Below are 22,676 nucleotides of genomic sequence, written 5' to 3' on the forward strand. Positions count from 1 at the left end.
TTTTACCAACTTCTGCAGTCTGAAATTGATCAAACATGCAATCAAGATGCATTGATAATTACCGGTGACTGGAATGCAAAAGTTAGAAACAAAGAAGGAACAGCAGCTGGAAAATATGGCATGGTGACAGAAATAATGCCAGAGATTGCACAATAGAATTTTTCAAGACCAATCACCTATTCCTTGGAAATACCTTTTTTCAACAACATAACCGACAATTATACACGTGAAACTTACTGGATAGAATACACTGGAATCAAATCAACTATATCTCTGGAAACAAATGAAGGAGAAGCTCAATATAATCAGTCAGAAAAAGGCCAGAAGCTAAACATGGAACAGACCATCAATTGCTCAAATGCAAGTTCAAGTTGAAGCTGAAGAAAATTAAAACAAGTCCATAAGAGCCAAAGTACAACCTTGAGTATACCCTACCTGAATGTACAGACCATCTCAAGAACAGATTTGATGCACTGAACACTAATGACCAAAGACCAGACGAGCTGTACAACGGCATCAAGGACATCATACACGAAGAAGGCAAAAAGGTCATTAAAAAGACAGGAAATATCAAAATTAATGTCAGAAGAGACTCTAAAACTTGCTCTTGAATGTAGAGTAGCTAAAGCAAATGGAAGAAATGATGAAGTAAAAGAGCCGAACAGAAGATTTCAAAGGGCAGCTCAAGAAAATAAAGTACTATAAATGATATGTGCGAAGACCTGCAGTTGGAAAACCAAAAAGAACACGCTCAGTATCCTCAAGCTGAAAAAACTGAAGAAAAAATTCAAGCCTTGAGTTGCAATAGTGAAGGGTTTTATGGGTAAAACATTGTACAACACAGGAAGCATCAAAGCAGATGGAAAGAATACACAGAGTCATTGTACCAAAAAGAATTAGTTGACTTTCAACCATTTCAGGAGGCAGCATATGATCATGAACCAATTGTATTGCATGAAGAAGTCTGAGCAGCATTGAAGGCATTGGTGAAAAACAAGGCTTCAGGAATTGACGGAATAACAATTGGGATGTTTCAACAAACAGGTACAAATGCTGGGAGCACTCACTCATCTATGCCAAGAAATTTGAAAGACAGCTACCTGGCCAACCGAGTGGAAGAGATCCTTATTTGTGCCCATTTCAAAGGAAGGTAATCCCAAAGAATGTGGATTATGCCTCGACATAAAGAAAACAAAAATTCTCACAACTGGACCAATAAGCAATATCAAGATAAATGAAGAAAATATTGAAGTTGTCAAGGATTTCATTTTATTTGGATCCACAATCAACATCCGTGGAAACAGCAGTCAAGAAATCAAATGACATATCGTGTTGGGCAAATCTGCTGCAAAAGACCTCTTTAAAGAGTCATCTCACATGCTTTAGACATGTTTATTAGGAGGGACCAGTTGCTGGAGAAGGGCATCATGCTTGGTAAAGTAAAGGGTCAGTGAAAAAGAGGAAGACCCTCAACAAAATGGATTGACACAGTGGCTGCAACAATGGGCTCAAAGACAGCAATGATAGTGAGGATGGTATAGGACCAGCAGTATTTCATGCTATTGTGCATGGGTCACTAGGAGTCAGAATCAACTCAACGGCACCTAACAGCAAGTCTGAAAGAAACAATATATAAGTAGCATATAAAAAACAAATTTTCAATTGATAGAGACTTTAGCTTTGCCAGCTATTAAACTTGGTTTACCTTCTTTGAAAATTTTTGTGATATGTTATAGTTGCCAATATATGAGTTTAAAATGCCATCTACAGAATGATTCTGTCATGTCTATAACCAAAGTTAGTGATGGTTTACAAGTAGACAGGGCAGTGCGAAGATCTTAAATATATTTTTGACATTTCATATGAATCAAATGATCTCTAATTATGATTGACATGCAGAAGTTCATCATTTAATCACTAGTCCACCAGCATCCACCCATTATCTCCCAGTTATACTGAATATACATAGGTTATATAATGAAAAAATTATTCCTTTCAATGTAACATTTTCCCAACATGCACACAAACTCCCAAATGAGTAGGACATAGCACCAAGTATCATCAAACATGTGTTAAATACTCTTGGATGGTGACGGTGATTACCCGTGTCTTACCTTTGCATTTGCCAGTGGCATTAGCATAGTACCCACCAGGGCATTCAGGAATGCATTTCCCATCGAGCAACACTGTCTTCTCAGTACAGGTGAGACATGTGGTACTATTAGGGCCACAGCTCTTACAGGATTGGTCACAAGCTGAGGGGGAGGAAAAGCCATCAGAGAAAGGGAATAGTGAGCAAAAGAAGTAATGAATCTACTCTTGACAAAGTCCACAGTTGGTATCAATATAGCAGTCTCATTCTCTGGCTGCTCGGCTGAGTTCTGTTTCCTTGATTCCAACATTTCAAAGGACTCTACTGTGTTTTCACAGTTGAAGGGAAACTGAAGAATTATTCACTGAACTCTGCATGACAAATATTCTGAGGCACACCCAGCAGTGTATGCAGTTTGATATGTGATTTAAAGTTAAAATGGCCTTGGTTGGATGTAGGGTTGCCAGATATAGCAAATAAAAATACAGGATGTCCATATAAATTTAAATTTCAGAGAAACAATGAATAATACTTTTAGTATAAGTATGTCTGAAATATTTCATCCTCTATTTTCCCTGGCAGACTACTTTTTACTAAGCAAGGTCAGGGCTACTAAAATTATGTGAAAATTGTTAACTTCACATAATGTTCTAGGATCTGCTCATTCCCTTATTCATTTACCCCAAAATAATATTTACTAAGCTTTCTGTGAGGTACTCTGCTGGGTGGTACCAGTAAATCAGTTACCATTGAGTCAATTCTGACTCATGGTGACACCATGTCTTGCAGAGTATAACTGCACTCCACAGGGTTTTTATGGCTGTGACCTTTCGGATACAGATTGCCAGGTCTGTTTTCTGAGGTACCTCTGGGTGGACTGAACTGCCAACCTTTCAGTTAGTAGCCAACACTCCTGTGGCAGGTGGTGGAGACACAAAAGACAAATCAGCATGGTCTCTGCTTTAAGGGGCTTACTCTAATAGAGGGAGACATACATGTAAAATACTAGAAATATTAAAGGCATCACACATACAAAATCTGTATAGGCACAGTGAAATTTTTGAAAAAAAGATGTGTGGTAGGAGGTGGAAAAAGTCAGGAATGGATTCATGAAAGTGGTCTTTGAGCATTGTCTTGAAAAGCAAGCAGGAACATGCCATGCTAACAAGATGGGGAAAAGCACTCCAGGCTGAAGTAGCAACACAAGGAAAGGCTTGGAGACCGGGGAGATCCTGTAGTGTTCAGGGAACCTGCAGCTCCATTGGGCTAGAGAGGTGGGAGGGACCAGATCACGGAAAGCCTTGTGTGCCAGACTATGTTGTCTAGATTCTTATCTTGTGGTAGGCACCGGGAGCCTCAGGATAGTTTTAAACACTGTAGAAAGATGCACATTTTTGCATATAAGAAAAATTACTTTGACTTCAGTTTGGAGTGTAGCTCAGAGGGGCGAGGAACAAGAGTTGGGGGGCCAGTTGGAAGACAATGTCAGTGCTCTTGGAACAAACTGATCAGGGGTTGAATCAGGGTAGCAGTACAGGTGATGGGTTTGAGAGGTATGAAGAAGGAACTATGTTCTGCATTAGAGCCCAGGCTCCCCCAAACCAACAAAAATCAAATGCGTTGCCATCAAGCCAATTCCAACTCATGGCTCTGCCATTGCTAAATTACTCTTTAGTTGGCTCCTTCTAAGCTTCACTTGCTTCATCTATAAAATGGTAGTAAATGCATGTACATCCACAGATTTCCAATAAAGTTCTTGGTTGCAAGGAATTTTTAAACTATAAAGCTTAGTAACATACAAAAATACATGCTTATAACATAAACATATATATCTACACACACACAAATATATATATACACGAATGACTGTGGGAAACTATGCCAAGAGATTAAAAGTAGTTAACTCAAGATGGAAAGGTTATTTGAAATTCAGATAAAAAGTGAATATTTTAGTACAGCTCAAGCAATGTTTGGGGTAAACTTATACAAAAAAATTATTCATTTTTTTATTTGCTAAATCCTGTATTTTTATTTACTAAATCTGACAATTCTGGTGATGCAATTTTTCCCTTTTTTTTCCCTTAACTGTGTGTGAAGCTGACAGTGTCTCAGATGGTGTCCAGGGGCCTGGTTTAGGGAACCCGTGATGTCACTCACAGAACACGAGGAGGCAAGCAGGTGTAGGGGATTGTGATGACCTCGTTTGGAATACGTTCAGTCCAGTAAGCAGTCAGGTTTATACCACTGGTGCTCAGGAGAGAGGTCCAAGGGTCATCACAATATAGGTAATTGCTGAAGCCAGAATTTAGACGATTTACTCAGGAAAAGCATGAGGTTAAGAAAAAAGTAGGCAAGGACCAACATTTAACGAAAAAAAAATTTTTGAAGCAGAAATGATCCGAAGGTAGGAGGGAAAACAGAAGCATGGTGGCTGAGAAGCTAAAGGAGGAAGAAGTCTAGCAAGAAAGTCATTAGCAGTGCGGAAAGGACAAATAAGGCCTGAACGGAGTTCGTTAAGTTTAGAGATGAGGATGTGGATGACCTGTGCCACAGCAGTTTCAGTGGAGTAGTTGGACAGAACGAAAGTGAAGGCCATGGTTATAAAACTGTTCTTTTAAAGGCCCCTGGCAGTGAATGGAGCTTATGGACAGGGAAATAATTAAAAAGGGAACAGGAGGAAAAGGGAGTGTTTTGTCTTTCTAATATTCAAAAGACTTCAGCATATATAGATCCTGGGGAGGGTTTTAAAAAAGGAAAGAATTTGAATAATCGATGAAAGAACAGCCTACCAAAAAAACGGGTTCCAAAGTACAGGGGGAGAAACGAGCCTTGAAGAGAGGGGGAAGAAATGCACCCGTTTGCCAATTTGTCGTACTGTAGTGACTTGCATGATGCTGTGATGCTGGAAGCTATGCCATTGGTATTTCAAATACCAGCAGCCTCACGCGCGGTAGACAGGTCTCAGCAGAGCTTCTAGACTAAAACAGAGTATGAAGAAAAGCCTGGTGATATACATCTAAAAATTGGCCAATGAAAACATTATGGTTTTCGAATTGTCCAGTATAGAGCTGAAAGATGAGCCCTCTAGGTTGAAGACACTGAAAATATAGTGGTCACAACAATGGACTGGAGCATACCAACAATGGTGAAGAAGTTGCAAGTCCAGGCAATGTTTTGTTCTGTTGTACACAGGGTCGCCATGAGTCGGAACTGACTCAACAGCAACTAACAACAACAATATCTGGGAGCGAAAGAAGGTGAGACCAGCTGTAGGTAAATCTATGGATCTAGCTACACTCATTGGCTAAATCCCTAAAAAACAAATGTTCAAACCTTCTCACTACCAAATAACCAGCTCTTTAAGAATAGAGAAGTCTATAAAGATTTATTCTGTCTGCTCTCTTAATCCAACTACTCCATGCTAACTTCCCGAAAAATATTTCAAGAAATTGAGAAAAAAGATGCTAAGTAACAGGGCCAAACCTTCCATCTTGCATCCTGGAGGATTCAGCATCTCTTTGGAAGCAAATATGTGAGGCAAGTCGATCTGCAGTAAATGGGCAAAGATAATTTCCTTCATATTAGAGAAAAGGAAAATCATTCCCTTGGCTCACGACTGGAAAAAAGGAAGAAAATGAGTCCGACCAGTCTCTTTCTATCCTCCATAAAAACTTCTGCACCTTCAAATTCTAAAACTGACTCTTCTCAACAGAACTGGATATACTACAAGCTAAGTAGATTTTTTTTGGAAATGAAGAATTGTAGTAATTACAAAAGAACAAATATTTAGAATTGAATAACAATAAAAACATTACGAATAAAATATTTTAGAACATAGCTGAAGTAGTACTTGGAGGGAAATTTGCTAAGTTAATAAAATTACTAGGAAGGTGTCATTTCTCCCCTAACTAATCTATAACTTCAATATATTATCAATAAAAATTCTGGTTGACTTACAAGCTTGTAAGCAGCCATCTAAAATACAATTATTGGTCTTTACTCATCTAGAACAAAAGGGAATAAAGGAAACCAAAGACTCAAAGAGGAAACTAGTCCACAGGACTAAATAGCCCACATAAACCACGGCCTCATCTAGCCTGAGACCAGAAGAACTAGGTGGTGTCTGGCTACCATTACTGACCTTTCTGACCGGGGACACAATAGAGGATAGAAAGAGATAAAAATGTAGAACCAAATTCAAATTCCTAAAAAAAGGCCAGACCTACTAGACTAATAATAGAGACTAGAGGAACCCCCAAGACTATCATCCTAACATACCCTTTGAACTTGGAACTGAAGCCACTCCCAGTGATCACCTTTCATCTAAATAATAAATAAATTGGCTTATAAAATGAACAATCACCCGTGAATACTGTACTTCCTTAAATAATCAACTATATGAGACCAATGGTTAACATTTACCCTAAAACAAAGATGAGAAGCTAAGGAGGGGCAGGGAAGCTACATTAGTGGAAACAGAGCAAACAGAATGGAAAGAATTAGAGTATTGACACATTTTGAAAAACATATCCAATGTCATGGAACAATTTGTATAAAAACTGTAAAACAAAAACTTAATTTGCTATGTAAACTTTCACCCAAAACACAATAAAACATTTTTTTAATTCCAGTCGATTTTTTTTTAAAGAAATTCAATAAAATTGCTCTAAAGTCCATGAATAATTAAGTCAACTTTGGGATGAAGAAGAAAGGGAAAAAGGATTTGCCCATGCAGATACTGAGGCATACTACAGAGCAACAGAAATCAACGAACAAAACAAAACAGTGTGATACTGGTGCAAGAACAGACATTTAGACTACTGGAATAAAATACAGAGCTCAGAAACACACCTATGTGCGTATGGGAATTTAACATACGATAAAGGTGGTTTCACAAATCAGTGGAGAAGCATAGATTGAGTTACTAGATGGTGCTAGAAAAACTGGCTCACAGGTGGGGAAAAATAAAACTAAATCCCTACTTAGGCCCAAATACATAGGTAGACTTCAGACAGATCAAAAATCTAAGTTAAGATAAAAACCATGAAATTAACAGAGGAAAATTTCTCTATGACCTCAGAGGCCAACTAGGACTTCTTAAAAAAAAACTCAAAAGCAAAACTTTAAAGCAAAAAATGACAAGTCAAGGATTTCTGTTCAACAAAGGCTGCTATACTCAGAGTAAAATGGCAGATAACGAAATGGAGAAAGACTTGCATATTTCAAAATGAAAAGGGTTAATATCTAATACATACAAAGAACTTCAGAAAATAAACAATACAAAGGCAGCAAGGCCAATAAAACAATGTGGAAAACACATTAAAAAGCTATCCGTAGATGAGGAAATTTAAAAATCCAACAGGAGCTGAAAGATGCTCATACAAAAAAAAAGGACCAGAACTTACTGGTCTGACAGAGACTGAAGAAAACGTAAGAGTATAGCCCTGGACACCCTTTTAACTCAGTACTGAAGTCACTTCTGAGGTTCACCCTTCAGCCAAGGATTAGATAAGCTCATAAAACAAAATGAGACTAAATGGACAATCAACCCAGGGGCAAGGACAAGAAGGCAGAAGGGAACAGGAAAGCTGGTAATGTAGAACTCATAGGCAAGAAGGGGAAGGTGTTGACAGGTGGTAGGGTTGACAACCAATGTCACAAAACAATATTTGTATTATTCAATGAGAAGTTAATTTGCTCTGTAAACCTTCATCTAAAGCAAAAAGAAAAAGAGAGAGATGCTCAGACTTATTAGTAATCAGAAAAATGCAATTTACACCAAATGTCACCTTATACCTATTGTCCACAAAATATTAGAAGTTTGAGAACACCAAATGGTGGTAAGAATATGGAGATGGCAGAGTTCCAAGGATGTGGAGTTTGAGAATGTAGATTGCACAACCATTCTGGTAAGTAATCTGGCACTACTTAGTGAAAGAGAACATGCAGACCCTAGAAACCAATGCCACCACCAATATGTCAATTTGTTGTACGATGGTCGTTTACATGTTGCTATGATGCTGAAAGCTATATCACTGGCGTTTCAAATGCCAGCAGGGTCACCCATGGTGGACAGGTTTTAGCAGAGCTTCCAGACTAAGAGAGTGTAGCAAGAAAGGACTGGTGATCTACACCTGAAAATTAGCCAGTTAAAAACACAACAGAATATTGTCCAGTATAGCGCTGGAAGATTAGCTTTCTAGATTGGAAAGCACTCAAAATACACAGTGGCTGTAACAATGGACTTGAGCATACCAACGATAATGAAGATAGCACCGGACCGGGTGACATTTTATTCTGTTGTATGGGGTTGCCATGAGTTGGATCCAACTTGACAGCAACTAACAACAACAACAAGAAACCAACAATTCTGTTCCTGGGTATAAATCCCAGGAAAATTGTTACACAGGTCTGTAAAGGGATATGTTTGAGGCTGTTCACTGGTGTTTTCGTGGTGAAGCACGGATGGAGGCAATCAGACGCTGTCACTGACAGAGTTGATGGGTGAACTCTGGGAGGTGCAGACCAGGAAGTGCTATGCAGCAGTGAGAAGCAATGGATCAGATGATAGAGCAACGTGGGTAAATCTTAAAAACATAGTGCTCAGGGAAAAAGTAGGAAACAGAATGAACTACGGAGCCAAACTAGTTGCCACTGAGTCCATTCTGACTCATGGCATTCTCACGTGTGTTCGAGCAGAACTGTACACCATAGGGTTTTCTATGGCTAATTTTTCAAAAGTAGTTTGCCAGGCCTTTCTTCTGAGGTGCTTCTGGGTGGACACAGTCCCCAAAATTTTGATTAGCAGCCAAACACATTAACCATTTGCAACACTCAGGGACTCGGAACTATGTAACACACTATCATTTAAGAACATTAAAAATACTACACTGAAAACGGCAATACCCAGTTCACAGAAGCTCATAAAAATAAAAAGATTAAAAAATATAAATAAACAAGGATAAAAGGAAAGAAAGAGGAAAAAAAATCGGAGGGAAGGGAGAGGAGGAAGGAAGGAAGGAAGAGTGAGAGAAAAAAATAGCTAACAGGAACCTCTGAACTTGCTTTGATTTATGATGTTAGCTGGAGTCAGAAAAGCCCTTTATAACAGCACAAGTACTTAAAAGACTAAAGAATGAGAGTTTTTTTTTTTCCTTTAAGTTGCCCCACCCTTTATATTTAATATTTGTAAAACTCTATATGAGTACCACAGATAAACTTAGTGGCTGTAAATTCTTTCAGTCACAGCATACTTATAATAGGCCATAGGGGATTTTTCTCAGCACTTGACTTTGAGATTTCTACAGATACGAGCTGCTTGGTTATAAATTATTAAACCAACACCAGCAGGTCTTTATCTTGAATAGCACTAATCTGAATTGGAAATAAGGCAGCATTATCAGCTTCAGACGCCTTAATTAACATTCCGATACCAATCAGTAACCTTACTCACTGTTGTTCTAGAAAAAATTTATATGAACATTTCTGAAGGCACTTGATAAAAACTTAAGAGACTAACAGTTTTATGAAAAGTATAAACTTCAGTCTTCTTTATTAAAATGCCTGCTGGTTTTAATCACAAAGTCTCGGATCATGGTATGTGCTCAGTAATCATTTGTTGACCAGTAGGTTAGCTGGCTGATTGATGTCAGCAATAGTCCATTCTCCTGTTTGGGAGTTTCCTGTCTGACACTTTTCGAAATTTATACAGATAGCATTTCAGGTGTATACTCTTGCCCTCCTAAGGGATCCAAAGGGTAAATGTCTTTAGGCCTTTGGATTAGTGCAAATTTGACATCTGTCAACCTTTAGAGAATACATCCAGCTTAACTGAGCAGCAAAGTGATGCTGGCAGGAAACATTAAAAAGCTCAGGCAAATGGCAGCCTGGCTCTTCTTCCCTCGTTCTCTCCTGAATCCACACAAAAGCCACCTGTGACTCATCTGTACTCAGCAGACTTCTCACACCGGCAGGGCTGATGGATCTCTGCATAGCTTTAAGCAAGCAGCTGTCAGGGGCTATCTCTCTTCCCAAAGGCAAGTGGATTTGTTAAGTCCCAAAGATCACCTCATTTTTGCTGTCGTCTCGCTCACTGAACAAAATCAGGACAATAACTCGGGAAAGTTTTATGGGGTTTCACATCTTTATTGATTTAGTGGACTTGGTTATAAATATATATATATATAAAGTCATCCTGGCCTTTCTACAGGTATGACCAGGGGTGGATTAACCAGTAAGCAAGGCACACAGGGGCTCACAGTAAGCAAGGTACGCACACGTTAAATTGTTTACTTACTAACCTGTAGGAAGCAACTTCACAAGGGTGAAAAAGAGGTGAAATTGTGTACTACAGATTAGTAAGTAAGCCTGTGTGTATCGTGCTTATTGGGTAATCCGTCCCTGGGTATCACCATTGCAGAAAATGCAATTCAAACTTTTCATTCATTTCAGGATGCCTACCTGCAGACCTGACAACATCTACAGGGTTGCTGCTCATCTAAAGACTGACAGGAGGCAAGGGGAAGGAGGAAGAAAAGGGTGGGGGTGGAGGGAGGATGATGGGAAGGAGAAGAGAGAAAAATAGGCAGAAGTACATAAGGTGGTATCACATTACAGAGAGGGAGCGCAGTGGTTCAGAGGCAGTTAAGGTCTAGAGCCAGAAGACCTAGGCTCAGATCCCCACTCTGCTACTTCTTAGCCATGTGACCTTAAGCAAGTTTCTTAATCTCTCTGTTTCCTCATCTGGAAAATAAGGAGGGTAAGAACACCTACTTCATGAAATTGTTGTGAGGATTAAACACCCAACACTCACATAGCACTCACTCTGTGCCAGGCACTGTTCTAACTGCTTTACTTGTATTAACTCAATCCTCTCAACAGTCTTCTGAGTTGAGTGTGTCCTAGTTTCTTACTGCTGCGGTAACAAATTACCACAAACTTAGTGCCTTAAAACAATACAAACTCATTATCTTGCAGTTCTGGAGGTCAGAAGCCCTAAAATCAGGGTCTTTACAGAACTGTGCTCCTTCTGGGGGCTCTAGGGGAGAAACGACTTCCTTCCTGCATTTTTTGTTCATGGCCTCTTTCTCGCATCATTTGATCACCACTCAGAGCTCTGCTTCCATCCTCACATCCCCTTCTCTGAGTCTGACCCTCCTTACCTCCCTTCTTTAAGGACCCTTATTATTACATTGGGCCTACCTGGATAATCTCCCCATCTCAAGATCCTCATTTAACCATATTTTTGGCAAAGTCCCTTTTGCTATAAAAAATAACAATCACAGGTTCTGTGATTGACCTCCTCTGTCTACCAAAGGTGCTATTATCCCCCTTTTATAAAAGGGTAACTGACACATAGAGAGATTAATTTGCCCAAGGTTTTTCTTTTTCCCCATGCTTTCGTGCCTCTCAGTGAGTTAATGTTTAAAATGCACCTGGAATAGTGTCTGGCATAAGGAAGCACTAAGCTGGTTTAACTTTTGTGATTATGGCTTGTAGTTTTTGTTTGCTGCTATAGAGTTAGCCCTTGACCTGTGGCAACCCCATGCACATAGAAGGAAATGTGCCTGGTCCTGTGCCATCCCCATGATTGGTTGTGGATAGGACCATTGTGATCCATAGGGTTTTCACTGGCTGATTTTTGGAAGTAGAAGACCTTTCTTCATAGTCCGTCTTAATCTGGAGGCTACACTGAAACCTTTCAGCATGATAGTAACATGCAAGCCTCCACTGACGACAGGTAGTGATTGCCCATGAAGCACACTGGCTGGGAATCCAACCCATGTCCCTCTCATGGAAGTGGAGAATTGTACCACCGAACCACCACTGCCCCATATTACTATGGCAGTGAGTGTTAAGAGTAGAATAAACTGCTTCAGGTTTAAGTCAACAGCACCAACACCAAAGGTGGGTCTGCCCTTGGCTGGTGTAAGAAAGTCTCTTTGTTTTCACGCATATTCCAAAGGAATTGACTGATGAAGTGTTTGGGATCTGGAGAAAGGAAATAGGTAGTTACCGTGCTCTTCTCCTTATAACTGGGAATCCTGAGCAAGCAGCCCAAGCTTCACTGTCTTCATTTGTAGAATGATGCTATAATGAGCACATGACATAACAAACCACCAGAACGATTAAAGGGAATCCTGCCTATAAAACGAATCGCTGGGTGGTGTAAACAGTTAGCTCGGCTGCTAACCAAAAGGTTGGTAGTTCAAGTCTACCTAGGGGCACTTTGGCAGAAAGGCCTGGCGATCTACTTCCAAAAACCCAGGCATCAGAAAACACTGTTCAATTTTGCAGTCGTTCACGTATTTGTTGAGGAAATGATGGTTATTGGTGTTTCAATTTGAATAAAAAAGATGTTAGCAAAGGAGAAGGTGCTTTGACATCAAAAGCCCAGTACTTACCCTTACAGATCCCCTGCTTGTTGTAAAAGCCTTCACCACAGCTGCTCTCACAGCCACCCTCTCTCAGCACTTGGAGGGCATCTCTGCAGGCCAGGCAGTTCTTCTCTGTGGGCCCCCAGCATGCTGCACAGGACTCGTGGCAAACTGCAGGCAAACACACAGTCAGTGAACAACCTACAGTCTACAGGACTAGCCCTAACTGTTCTTTCAAAAGTTTTACAATTACTAGATGTTGGCTCTTTGGTTCTTAAACTGCTGTGCACATACGTGTACGTCTTGAGAAATATACCACCCTTCCCCACCCAGAAAAAAACAAAACAAACTATTTTTATGGACCAGAAGTTAAACCTTGGTAAATTATTGCTAGGAGATTTAAAACAAGAAATCAGAGCTTTTCAGTAATATGACCCAGAGGGAAGGAAGTAATAGTTTTCTAGACAAAGACTGTCTAATGAAATCAGATGGCACTCTGTCACCTTGTCTTTTTTAATGACACTACAAAGTGTGAACAGGATAACCACCGTCCACCTCCAACAACCTCAGGAAACAGCTAAGGAGGGATGCCCTTTACTCCAGTCCTTGATTAGAATCTTAAAGGACCTGGTGCCACCTGATATTTATTGCTCTTTGCCTCCTTTTCTGTTTGTATCTGTCTCTCCCATTTCTCCTTCTTCTATCCTCACCCAAAACTCTCATAGTCTCCCTCAGTCTCTCAATTTTCCCCCAATAACATCTGCTTTATACGTGTATCTTGAATAACCTAACGAAGCCTACATTTCTATCACGTCTTTGGGTCCTAACTACAAATTGTTCCTAACCCAAAACCAGTTATTTAATATAATTCTGGCTCATGGTGGCCCAATCATGCAAAGTGGAACTGCACTATACACATTTTCATGGCTGTGGCCTTCGTGAAACCAATTGCCAACCTTTCTTCTGAGATACCTCTAGGTGGGTTCAAAAAGCCATCTGCTGGCATCCAACAGTCTGAGGCACCCAAAGACTCAATTCCTTTAAGATTCTAAAATTTCATTAGTGAGCTGAAATGGACTGGTAGTGGCAATTTTGAATCAAACAATATATGGTCTACTATGCTGGGAATGACAAATTAAAGAGGAGTGATGTAGTATTCATTGTCAAAAAGAACATTTCAAGATCTATCCTGAAATACAATGCTGTTAGTGATAGGATAATATCCACATGCCTACAAGGAAGACCAGTTAATACGACTATTATTCAAGTTTATACACCAACCACTAGTGCCAGAGAAGAAGAAATTGAAGATTTTTATCAGCTTCTGCAGTCTGAAATTCATCAAATATGCAAACAAGATGCATTGATAATTACTAGTGACTGGAATTTGAAAGTAGGAAACAAAGAAGGATCAGTAGTTGGAAAATATGGCCTTGGTGACAGAAATGATATGGGTGATCATGTGGAGAATTTTGGAAGACCAATGACTTACTCATTGCAAACACCTTTTTTCAACAACATAAATGACAACTACGCACGTTGTATAACTTGCCAGATGGAATCGACACAGGAATCAAATAGACTACATCTGTGGAAAGAGATGATGGAGAAGCTCAATATCATCAGTCAGGGCAATGCCAGGAGCCAATTGCAGAATAGACCATCAATTGCTCACATGCAAGTTCAAATTGAAGATGAAGAAAACTAAAACAAGTCCACAAGAGCCAAAGTACGAAGTTGAGTATATCCCATCTGAATGTAAAGACCATTTCAAGAATAAATTTGACGCACTGAACACTAATGACTGAAGACCAGACGAGTTGTGGGATGACATCAAGGACATCAGACATGAAGAGAGCAAAAAGTTCATTAAAAAACAGGAAAGAAAGAAAAGACAAAAATGGATGTCAGAAAAGACTCTGAAACTTGCTCTTGAACTTAGAGCAGCTAAAGCAAATGGAAGAAATGATGAAGTAAAAGAGCTAAGCGAAAGATTTGGCAAAGGGCAGCTCGAGAACACAAAGTAAAGTATTACAATGAAATGTGCAAAGACCTGGAGTTAGAAAACCAAAAGGAAAGAACACACTCGGCACTTCTCAAGCTGAAAGAACTGAAGAAAAAATCCAAGCCTCAAGTTGAAATATTCAAGGATTCTATGGGGAACATATTAAAAAATGCAGGAAGCATCAAAAGAAGCTGGAGGGAATACAGAGTCACTACACCTAAAAGAACTGGTCAACATTCAACCACTTCAGCAGGTAAGCATATGATCAAGAACCAACGGTAGTGAAGGAGGAAGTCCAAGCTGCACTGAAGACACTGGTGAAAAACAAGGCTCCAGGAACTGACAGAATACCAACTGACACATTTCAACAAACAGATGCAGTGCTAGAGGTGCTCACTTGTCTATGCCCAGAAATTTGAAAGACAGCTAACTGGCCAAACAACTGGAAGAGATCCATATTTGTGCCCATTCCAAGGTGATCCAACAGAATGCAGGAAATATCAAACAATATCATTAATGTCACATGCAAGTAAAATTCTGCTGAAGATAATTCAAAAGCGGCTGCAGCAGTGTATCAACAGGGAACTGCCAGAAATACAAGCCAGATTCAGAAGAGGACATGGAACCAGGTATATCATTGCTGATGTCAGGTGGATCTTGGCTGAAAGTAGAGAATACCAGAAAGATGTTTACCTGTGTTTTATTGCCTATGCAAAGGCATTCAACTGTGTGGATCATAACAAATTATGGACAGCATTACGAAGAATGGGAATTCCAGAACTTTTAATTGTGCTCATGAGGAACCTGTACTTAAACCAAGAGGCAGTTGTTCGAACAGAACAAGGGGATACTACGTGGTTTAAAGTCAAGAAAGGTGTGCGTCAGGATTGTATCCTTTCGCCACACTTATGTAATCTGTATGTTGAGCAAATAATCCAAGAAGCTGGACTATATGATGGAAAATGCAGTATCAGGATCGGTGGAAGACTCATTGACAACCTGCGATACGCTATTGACACAACTTTGCTTGCTAAAAAGTGAAGGGGACTTGGAGCACTTACTGATGAAAATCAAAGTGTACAGCCTTCAGTATGGATCACACCTCAACATAAAGAAAACAAAAAGTCCTCACAACTGGACCAATAAGCAACATCATGATAAATAGAGAAAATATTGAAGTTGTCAAAGATTTCATTTCACTTGGATCCATAATCAATGCCCATAGAAACAGCAGTCAAGAAATCAAAGGATGCATTGCACTAGGCAAATCTGCTGCAAAAGACATCTTCAAAGTGTAAAAAGGAAAGATGTCATTTTGAGGACTAAGATGCTCCTGGCCCAAGCCACAGTATTTTCAATCACTTAGTATGCATGCAAAAGCTGGACAATCAGTTAAGGAAGACCAAAGAAGAACTGATCCATTTGAATTACAGTGCTGGCAAAGAATACTGAATATACTATGGAGTGTCAGAAGAATGAACAAATCTGTCTCGGAAGAAGTACAGCTGGAATGCTCCTCAGAAGGCCAGATGACGAGACTTCATCTCACATACTTTGGACATGTTATTAGGAGGGGCCAGTCCCTGGAGTAGGACATCATACTTGGTAAAGCAGAGGGTCAGAGAGGAATTTCCTCAGTGAAATGAACTGACACAGTGGTTCAAAGATGGGCTCAAGCACAGCAACAATTGTGAGGTTGGTTCAGTACCAGGCAGTATTTCATTCTTTTGTACATAGGGTCGCTATGAGTCGGAACTGACTCAAAGGCACCCAGCAATAAACAACAACAACAGCTGTTTGTATGGCTAACCCCACCTATGCTTTTGTCAGTGTACGTTCACTTTTAAAATGCTTACTTCATGGTAGAGTACAATCTATTTTAAAGATGTATTAATTCCGTTCAAAATTGAAAGAATGGCTTTGCTGCTCACAAGTGGTTTGGGAAGCATTACCTTAGTAATTTAATTAGGTATCACTTTGAAGTTAGAAGAAAGGATACCTGCACTACAAATTTCAAGATACACACCTCTCCTTTCAACTCTAAACTGTATGGAAAAGCCTTAATTTCAGACACTTTTTTCCCCAACAAATTTAGAGGTAATTAGCAATTGTGTTATGTGCTTGCAAGGACTCTATGACAAAGAGTAACAGTGATGGGGGTGACAGGGACCAACTTTAGATAGATCTAAGGGATGAGAAGAGGCCAGCGAAGTGGAAAGTCAGAGAATAGAACAAGCAAAGTCCTTGAGAAGGGAAGGAGCCTGGTGGGGCCCAATGGGGCCCAGTATCATGATTCATGATTGAAGAAGTAGATTTTGGAGCCATGGAAAGAAGTTAGGATTATATCCTACATGCAACGTGAAACCATAAAAGGGGTTATGGATTGAATTGTGTCCCCTAAAGTATGTGCGGAAACCCTGGTGGTGTAGTGATTAAGTGCTGCAGCTGCTAACCAAAGGGTCAGCAGTTCAAATCCGCCAGGTACCCCTTGGGAACCCTATGGGACAGTTCTACTCTGTCCTGTAGGGTCACTATGAGTCGGAATCGACTCGACAGCACTGAGTTTTTCTGAAGTATGTGTGGGAATCCTAACCCCTATGTCTGTGCATGCAATCCAGTTTGGAAAGTTTTGTTATGTTAATTACATCATATCTAAATAGGTGGGTTCTAAATTCAATCACTCCTGAGCTATAAAAAGAGCAGACAGACAGACAAACACACACACAGATAAAAGGGAGAAGTCAGACACCATGTGAGGATCATCTACAAGTCAAGGAACCAAGAAACACTTGGAGCTACCAACGAGGACAGAATAAACAAGGCCCAGATCCTGATTTGAACTTTTAGCCTCCAGAACTGTGAGAAAATAAATTTCTGTTCTTGAAAGTAACCTACTTGAGGTATTTGTGTTGCAGCAGCAATAGGTAACTAAGGCAGAAGGATAAACACAACATCTGATTTATATTTTTTTAAAAGATCTCTGTGGGAGGCAGGGCCAAGATGGCCGACTAGGTAGAAGCTACCTTGGATCCCTCTTGCAACAAAGACTTGGAAAAACAAGTGAATTGATCACATACATGACAATCTACAAACCCTGACCACCAAACACAGATCTAAAGAGTTGATCTGAGTGACAGGGGAGCAAAAAGCTGCATCCTGAAGCAGCGACTGCTTCTGGAACCAGCGACCCGCACCACAGCCTTGAGCCCTCACGGTTCCCGGGTGCCAAGTGGTGGGGCTAATTGCGGCTTGCTGAGGTGGGGCAGGCACGGGACACAGCCCTAACCCCTAGCCCCCTGAGGTAACCTCCGTAGAGACTCAGCCAACGCAAGCAGGCTACACACTGACGGGGCTAACGAGAGAACGAGCAACCACGGGGAGGCACCGACTGTTTTCACTGCATCCCAGCCAGCATCCGAGTCAGAAAACCTTGGCGCCGGGCTTTGGACTGAGTGCAGGGGAGCTGAGCACGGCATCCTGAGATGGCACAAACACGGCACGCAGCCCTAGGCCCCAGAAGTGACCGCGGGGGAAGCCCAGCCAGTGCACGCAGGCAGCACAGCGATGCGGCTGACGGGAGGAGAAGTCTCCAGGAGGCAGCAACTGGTTTTGGAGCCTGGAGTGTGGCGTCCCAGCCGGGGAACCTTGGTGCTGGGCTTTGGACTGGGAGCGGAGGAACTGACCACGGCTTCTGAGACAGCACAAGCACAGGACGTGGGCCTGACCCTCGGGGGCAATCTCGACCCAGCCAACGCACACAGTCTACACACCCCTCAGAAATCTCAGATAAAGCAGTCATCACCAAGCAAGATAAGTAACTTTGTCTATATTCCGGAGTGCTACTCTCTCCTGTCTATCTGATCCCTCCCCTCCCCTTCCTAGGTGGCTTCATTAACATTAGAATTTCCTGAGCCAGAGAGTAAAGTGCTCTGCAGTTTTTGTTTTGTTTTGTTTTGTTTTTTGTTGTTGTTTTTGGTCTTTTCCTAACCCATTCTCCGGGCCTGAAAGAAGCAGCTACAAAAAAACCCATGGACCAAAAATCCTTCCCTGACTTCCCAAAATTGGACTAAAAATATAGAATCAGCTCCAGCCAAGCATATGAGATCCACAGTCTTGGGCTTTCATCCCTACAGGGAACAAGGTGGCTATTATAATGCAAAGGCAATTCTGATAGGGATCTGACTGTAATTGTTTTAGCGGATTACTGGAAAGACAAGTTTCCCAGGTCTGATATCTCTGCGTATTAAACAGAACCCTCACTGACCCACAACGGGGAACTGAGGGCTGAAGCTCCCCTCAGACCACCTAGCCTCCTGCCTTAGGGGTCTGAGGATGGTGACACCTACCAATCTATAGAGGTACATGCATTGGGTGCCTAAGGTACAGCTGCAGAGCCCACCCACCAAAGTGCTTTAGGAATAGAGACACACCTACCTCACTGGCACTTTGGGGAAGCCTATCAGCATCCTGGCCCCCTGGAGTATGACCCCCTGCTGCTACTAGAATCTGGTGCATACAACTATCACCACCACTCCTCTAAGTGAATAGGTGACAGTCTACACCACGCACTTGGTGACTGAAAATCAGATTCTACTCAAGAATAGTGAATGGGCTCTTAGGCTTATATATCTGGTAACAGCCCAAAAGAGCTGGTAATAGGACATAAGTGATTCAAGGGCTACAACAATCAAGACAGCGCAATCTAGTAGCCCATCTACATATACTGAAAGAAAACAAAACAAGACTCAGTGAGCAAATATAAAATAAATCACTACAATATCTTAGAGATGGCTCAGAGACAGCAGTCGATATCAAACCACATAAGGAAGCAGACCATGATTGCTTCTACAACTCCTCAAACTAAACAATCAAAATCTTTCCCAAATGAAGATACAATCCTGGAATTGCCAGATGCAGAATATAAAAGACTAATTTACAGAATGCTTCAAGACATCAGGGATGACCTCAGAAATGAAATAAGGCAATCTACAGAAAAAGCCAAGGAACACACTAATAAAGCAGTTGAAGAAATCAAAAGATTATTCAAGAACATAGTGGAAAAATTAATAAGCTGCAAGAATCCATAGAGAGACAGCATTCAGAAATCCAAAAGATTAACAGTAAAATTACAGAATTAGACAACTCAATAGGAAATCAGAGGAGCAGGCTCAAGCAATTGGAATGCAGAGTAGGGGATCTGGAGAACAAGGGAATTGACACCCATATAGCTGAAAAAAAAATCAGATAAAAGAATTTTAAAAAATGAAGAAACCTTAAGAATTATGTGGGACTCTATTAAGAAGAATAACTTGCGTGTGATTGGAGTCCCAGAACAGGGAGGGATAACAGAAAATACAGAGAAGAGTTGAAGATCTGTTGGCAGAAAACTTCCCTGACATCATGAAAGACGAAAGGATACCTATCCAAGATGCTCATAGAACCCCATATAAGATTGATCCAAAAAGAAAATCACCAAGACATATTATGATCAAACTTACCAAAACCAAAGATAAAGAGAAAATTTTAAAAGCAGCCAGGGAGAAAAGAAAGGTCTCCTACAAAGGATAATCAATAAGAATAACTTCAGACTACTCAGCAGAAACTGTGCAGTCAAGAAGGCAATGGGATGACATATATAGAGCACTGAAGGAGAAAAACTGCCAGCCAAGGATCATATATCCAGCAAAACTCTCTCTCAAGTATGAAGGCGAAATTAAAACATTTACAGATAAACACAACCTTAGAGAATTTGCAAAAACCAAACCAAAGCTACAAGAAATACTAAAGGAAATTGTTTGGTCAGAAAATCAATAATATGAGATACCAGCACAACACAAGGTCACAGAACAGAACATCCGGATATCAACTCAAATAGGGAAATCATAAACACAAATTAAGATTAATTTTAAAAAGAAAAAAACATTCAAAACAGGGAATCATTGAAGTCAATATGTAAAAGATCACAATAATCAAAAAGAGGGACTAAATACAGGAGGCATAGAACTGCCATATGGAGAGGGAAACAAGGCGATATAGGACAATACAAGTTAGGTTTTTACTTAGAAAAATAGGGGTAAATATTAAGGTAACCACAAAGAGGTATAACAACTCCATAACTCAAAATAAAAACCAAGAAAAACATAACAACTCAGCAAACATAAAGTCAACTACTATGAAAACACACAATTTACAAAGAAAAATGTCTCAGCACAAAAAAGTAAGTGGAAAAATGAAATTGTCAACAATACACACAAAAAGGCATAAAAATGACGGCACTAAACACATCTATAATTACGCTGAATGTAAATGGACTAAATGCACCAATAAAGAGACAGAGAGTCTCAAACTAGATAAAGAAACACGGTCTGTCTATATGCTGCCTACAAGAGACACACCTTAGAGACACAAACAAACTAAAACTTAAAGGATGGAAAAAAATATGTCAAGCAAACAACAATCAAAAAAGAGCAGGAGTAGCAATATTAATTTCGGACAAAATAGACTTCAAAGTTAAATCCACCACAAAGGATAAAGAAGGACACTACATAATTATTAAAGGGACAATTGACCAGGAAGATATAACCATATTAAATATTTATGTACCCAATGACAGGGCTGCAGGATACATAAAACGAACTTTAACAGAACTGAAAAGTGAGATAGACACCTCCACAATTACAGTAGGAGACTTCAACACACCACTTTGGGAGAAGGACAGGACTTCCAGTAAGAAGCTCAATAGAGACACGGAAGACCTAATTGCTACAATCAACCAATTTGACCTCATAGACTTATACAGAACACTCCACCCAATAGCTGCAAAGTATACTTTTTTTTCTAGTGCACATAGAACATTCTATAGAATAGATCACATATTGGGTCATAAAACAAACCTTTGCAGAATCCAAAACATCAAAATATCACAAAGCATCTTCTCAGACCACAGGGCCATAAAAGTGGAAACCAATAACAGAAAAACTAGGGAAAAGAAATCAAATACTTGGAAACTGAACAATACCCTGCTCGAAAAAGACTGGGTTATAGAAGATATTAAGGAGGGAATAAAGAAATTCATAGGATGCAACGAGAATGAAAACACTTCCTATCAAAACCTCTGGGACACAGCAAAAGCAGTGCTCAGAGGTCAATTTATATCGATAAATGCACACATACATAAAGAAGAAAGAGCCAAAATCAGAGAACTGTCCCTACAACAAATAGAAAGCGAGCAACAAAAGAATCCATCAGCCACCAGAAGAAAACAAATAATAAAAACTGAGCTGAACTAAATGAATTAGAGAACAGAAAAACAATTGAAAGAATTAAAGCCAAAAGCTGGTTCTTTGAAAAAATTAACGAAATTGATAAACCATTGGCCAGACCGGCTAAAGAAATACAGGAAAGGAAGCAAATAACCTGAATAAGAAACGAGATGGGCTATATCACAACAGACCCAACTGAAATTAAAAGAATCATATCAGATTATTACGAAAAATTGTACTCTAACAAATTCGCAAACCTAGAAGAAATGGATGAATTCCTAGAAAAACACTACCTACCTAAACTAACACAATCAGAAGTAGAACAACTAAATAGACCCATAACAAAAAAAAGAGATTGAAAAGGTAATCAAAAAACTCCCAACAAAAAGAGTCCTGGCCTAGACGGCTTCACTGCAGAGTTCTACCAAACTTTCAGAGAAGAGTTAACACTGCTACTACTGCAGGTATTTCAAAGCATAGAAAATGATGGAATACTACCTAACTCATTCTATGAAGCCACCATAACCCTGATACCAAAACAAGGTAAAGACACCAGAAAAAAAGAAAATTACAGACCTATATCCCTCATGAACATAGATGCAAAAATCCTCAACAAAATTCTAGCCAATAGAATTCAACAACGTATCAAAAAAATAATCTACCACAATCAAGTGGGATTTATACCAGGTATGCAAAAAAAAAAAAAAAAAAAAAAATTTTTTATGCAAGGTTGGTTTAATATTAGAAAAACTATTAATGTAATCCACCATATAAATAAAACAAAAGACAAAAACCACATGATCTTATCAATTGATGCAGAAAAAGCATTTGTCAAAGTCCAACACCCATTCATGCTAAAAACTCTCAGCAAAATAGGAATTGAAGGAAAATTTCTCAACATAATAAAGGGCGTCTATACAAAGCCAACAGCCAACATCATT

General features: G+C 39.9%; 1 protein-coding gene across 1 annotated transcript in view; it reads right to left on the reverse strand.

The window, feature by feature from the left end:
* The window catches only part of FRAS1 (Fraser extracellular matrix complex subunit 1), a 524,357-nt gene that overhangs the window by 250,259 nt on the left and 251,422 nt on the right, over positions 1–22,676 (reverse strand). Inside the window, exons 15-16 of the mRNA XM_064285669.1 lie at positions 12,496–12,639; positions 2,115–2,255 (exon numbers count right to left, since the gene is read on the reverse strand). Coding sequence (XP_064141739.1) covers positions 2,115–2,255; positions 12,496–12,639 — 285 coding nt within the window. The remainder of the gene's footprint in view (positions 1–2,114; positions 2,256–12,495; positions 12,640–22,676) is intronic.

Source organism: Loxodonta africana, chromosome 5 (assembly GCF_030014295.1).
Source record: "Loxodonta africana isolate mLoxAfr1 chromosome 5, mLoxAfr1.hap2, whole genome shotgun sequence".
NCBI classification, from domain to species: domain Eukaryota; kingdom Metazoa; phylum Chordata; class Mammalia; order Proboscidea; family Elephantidae; genus Loxodonta; species Loxodonta africana.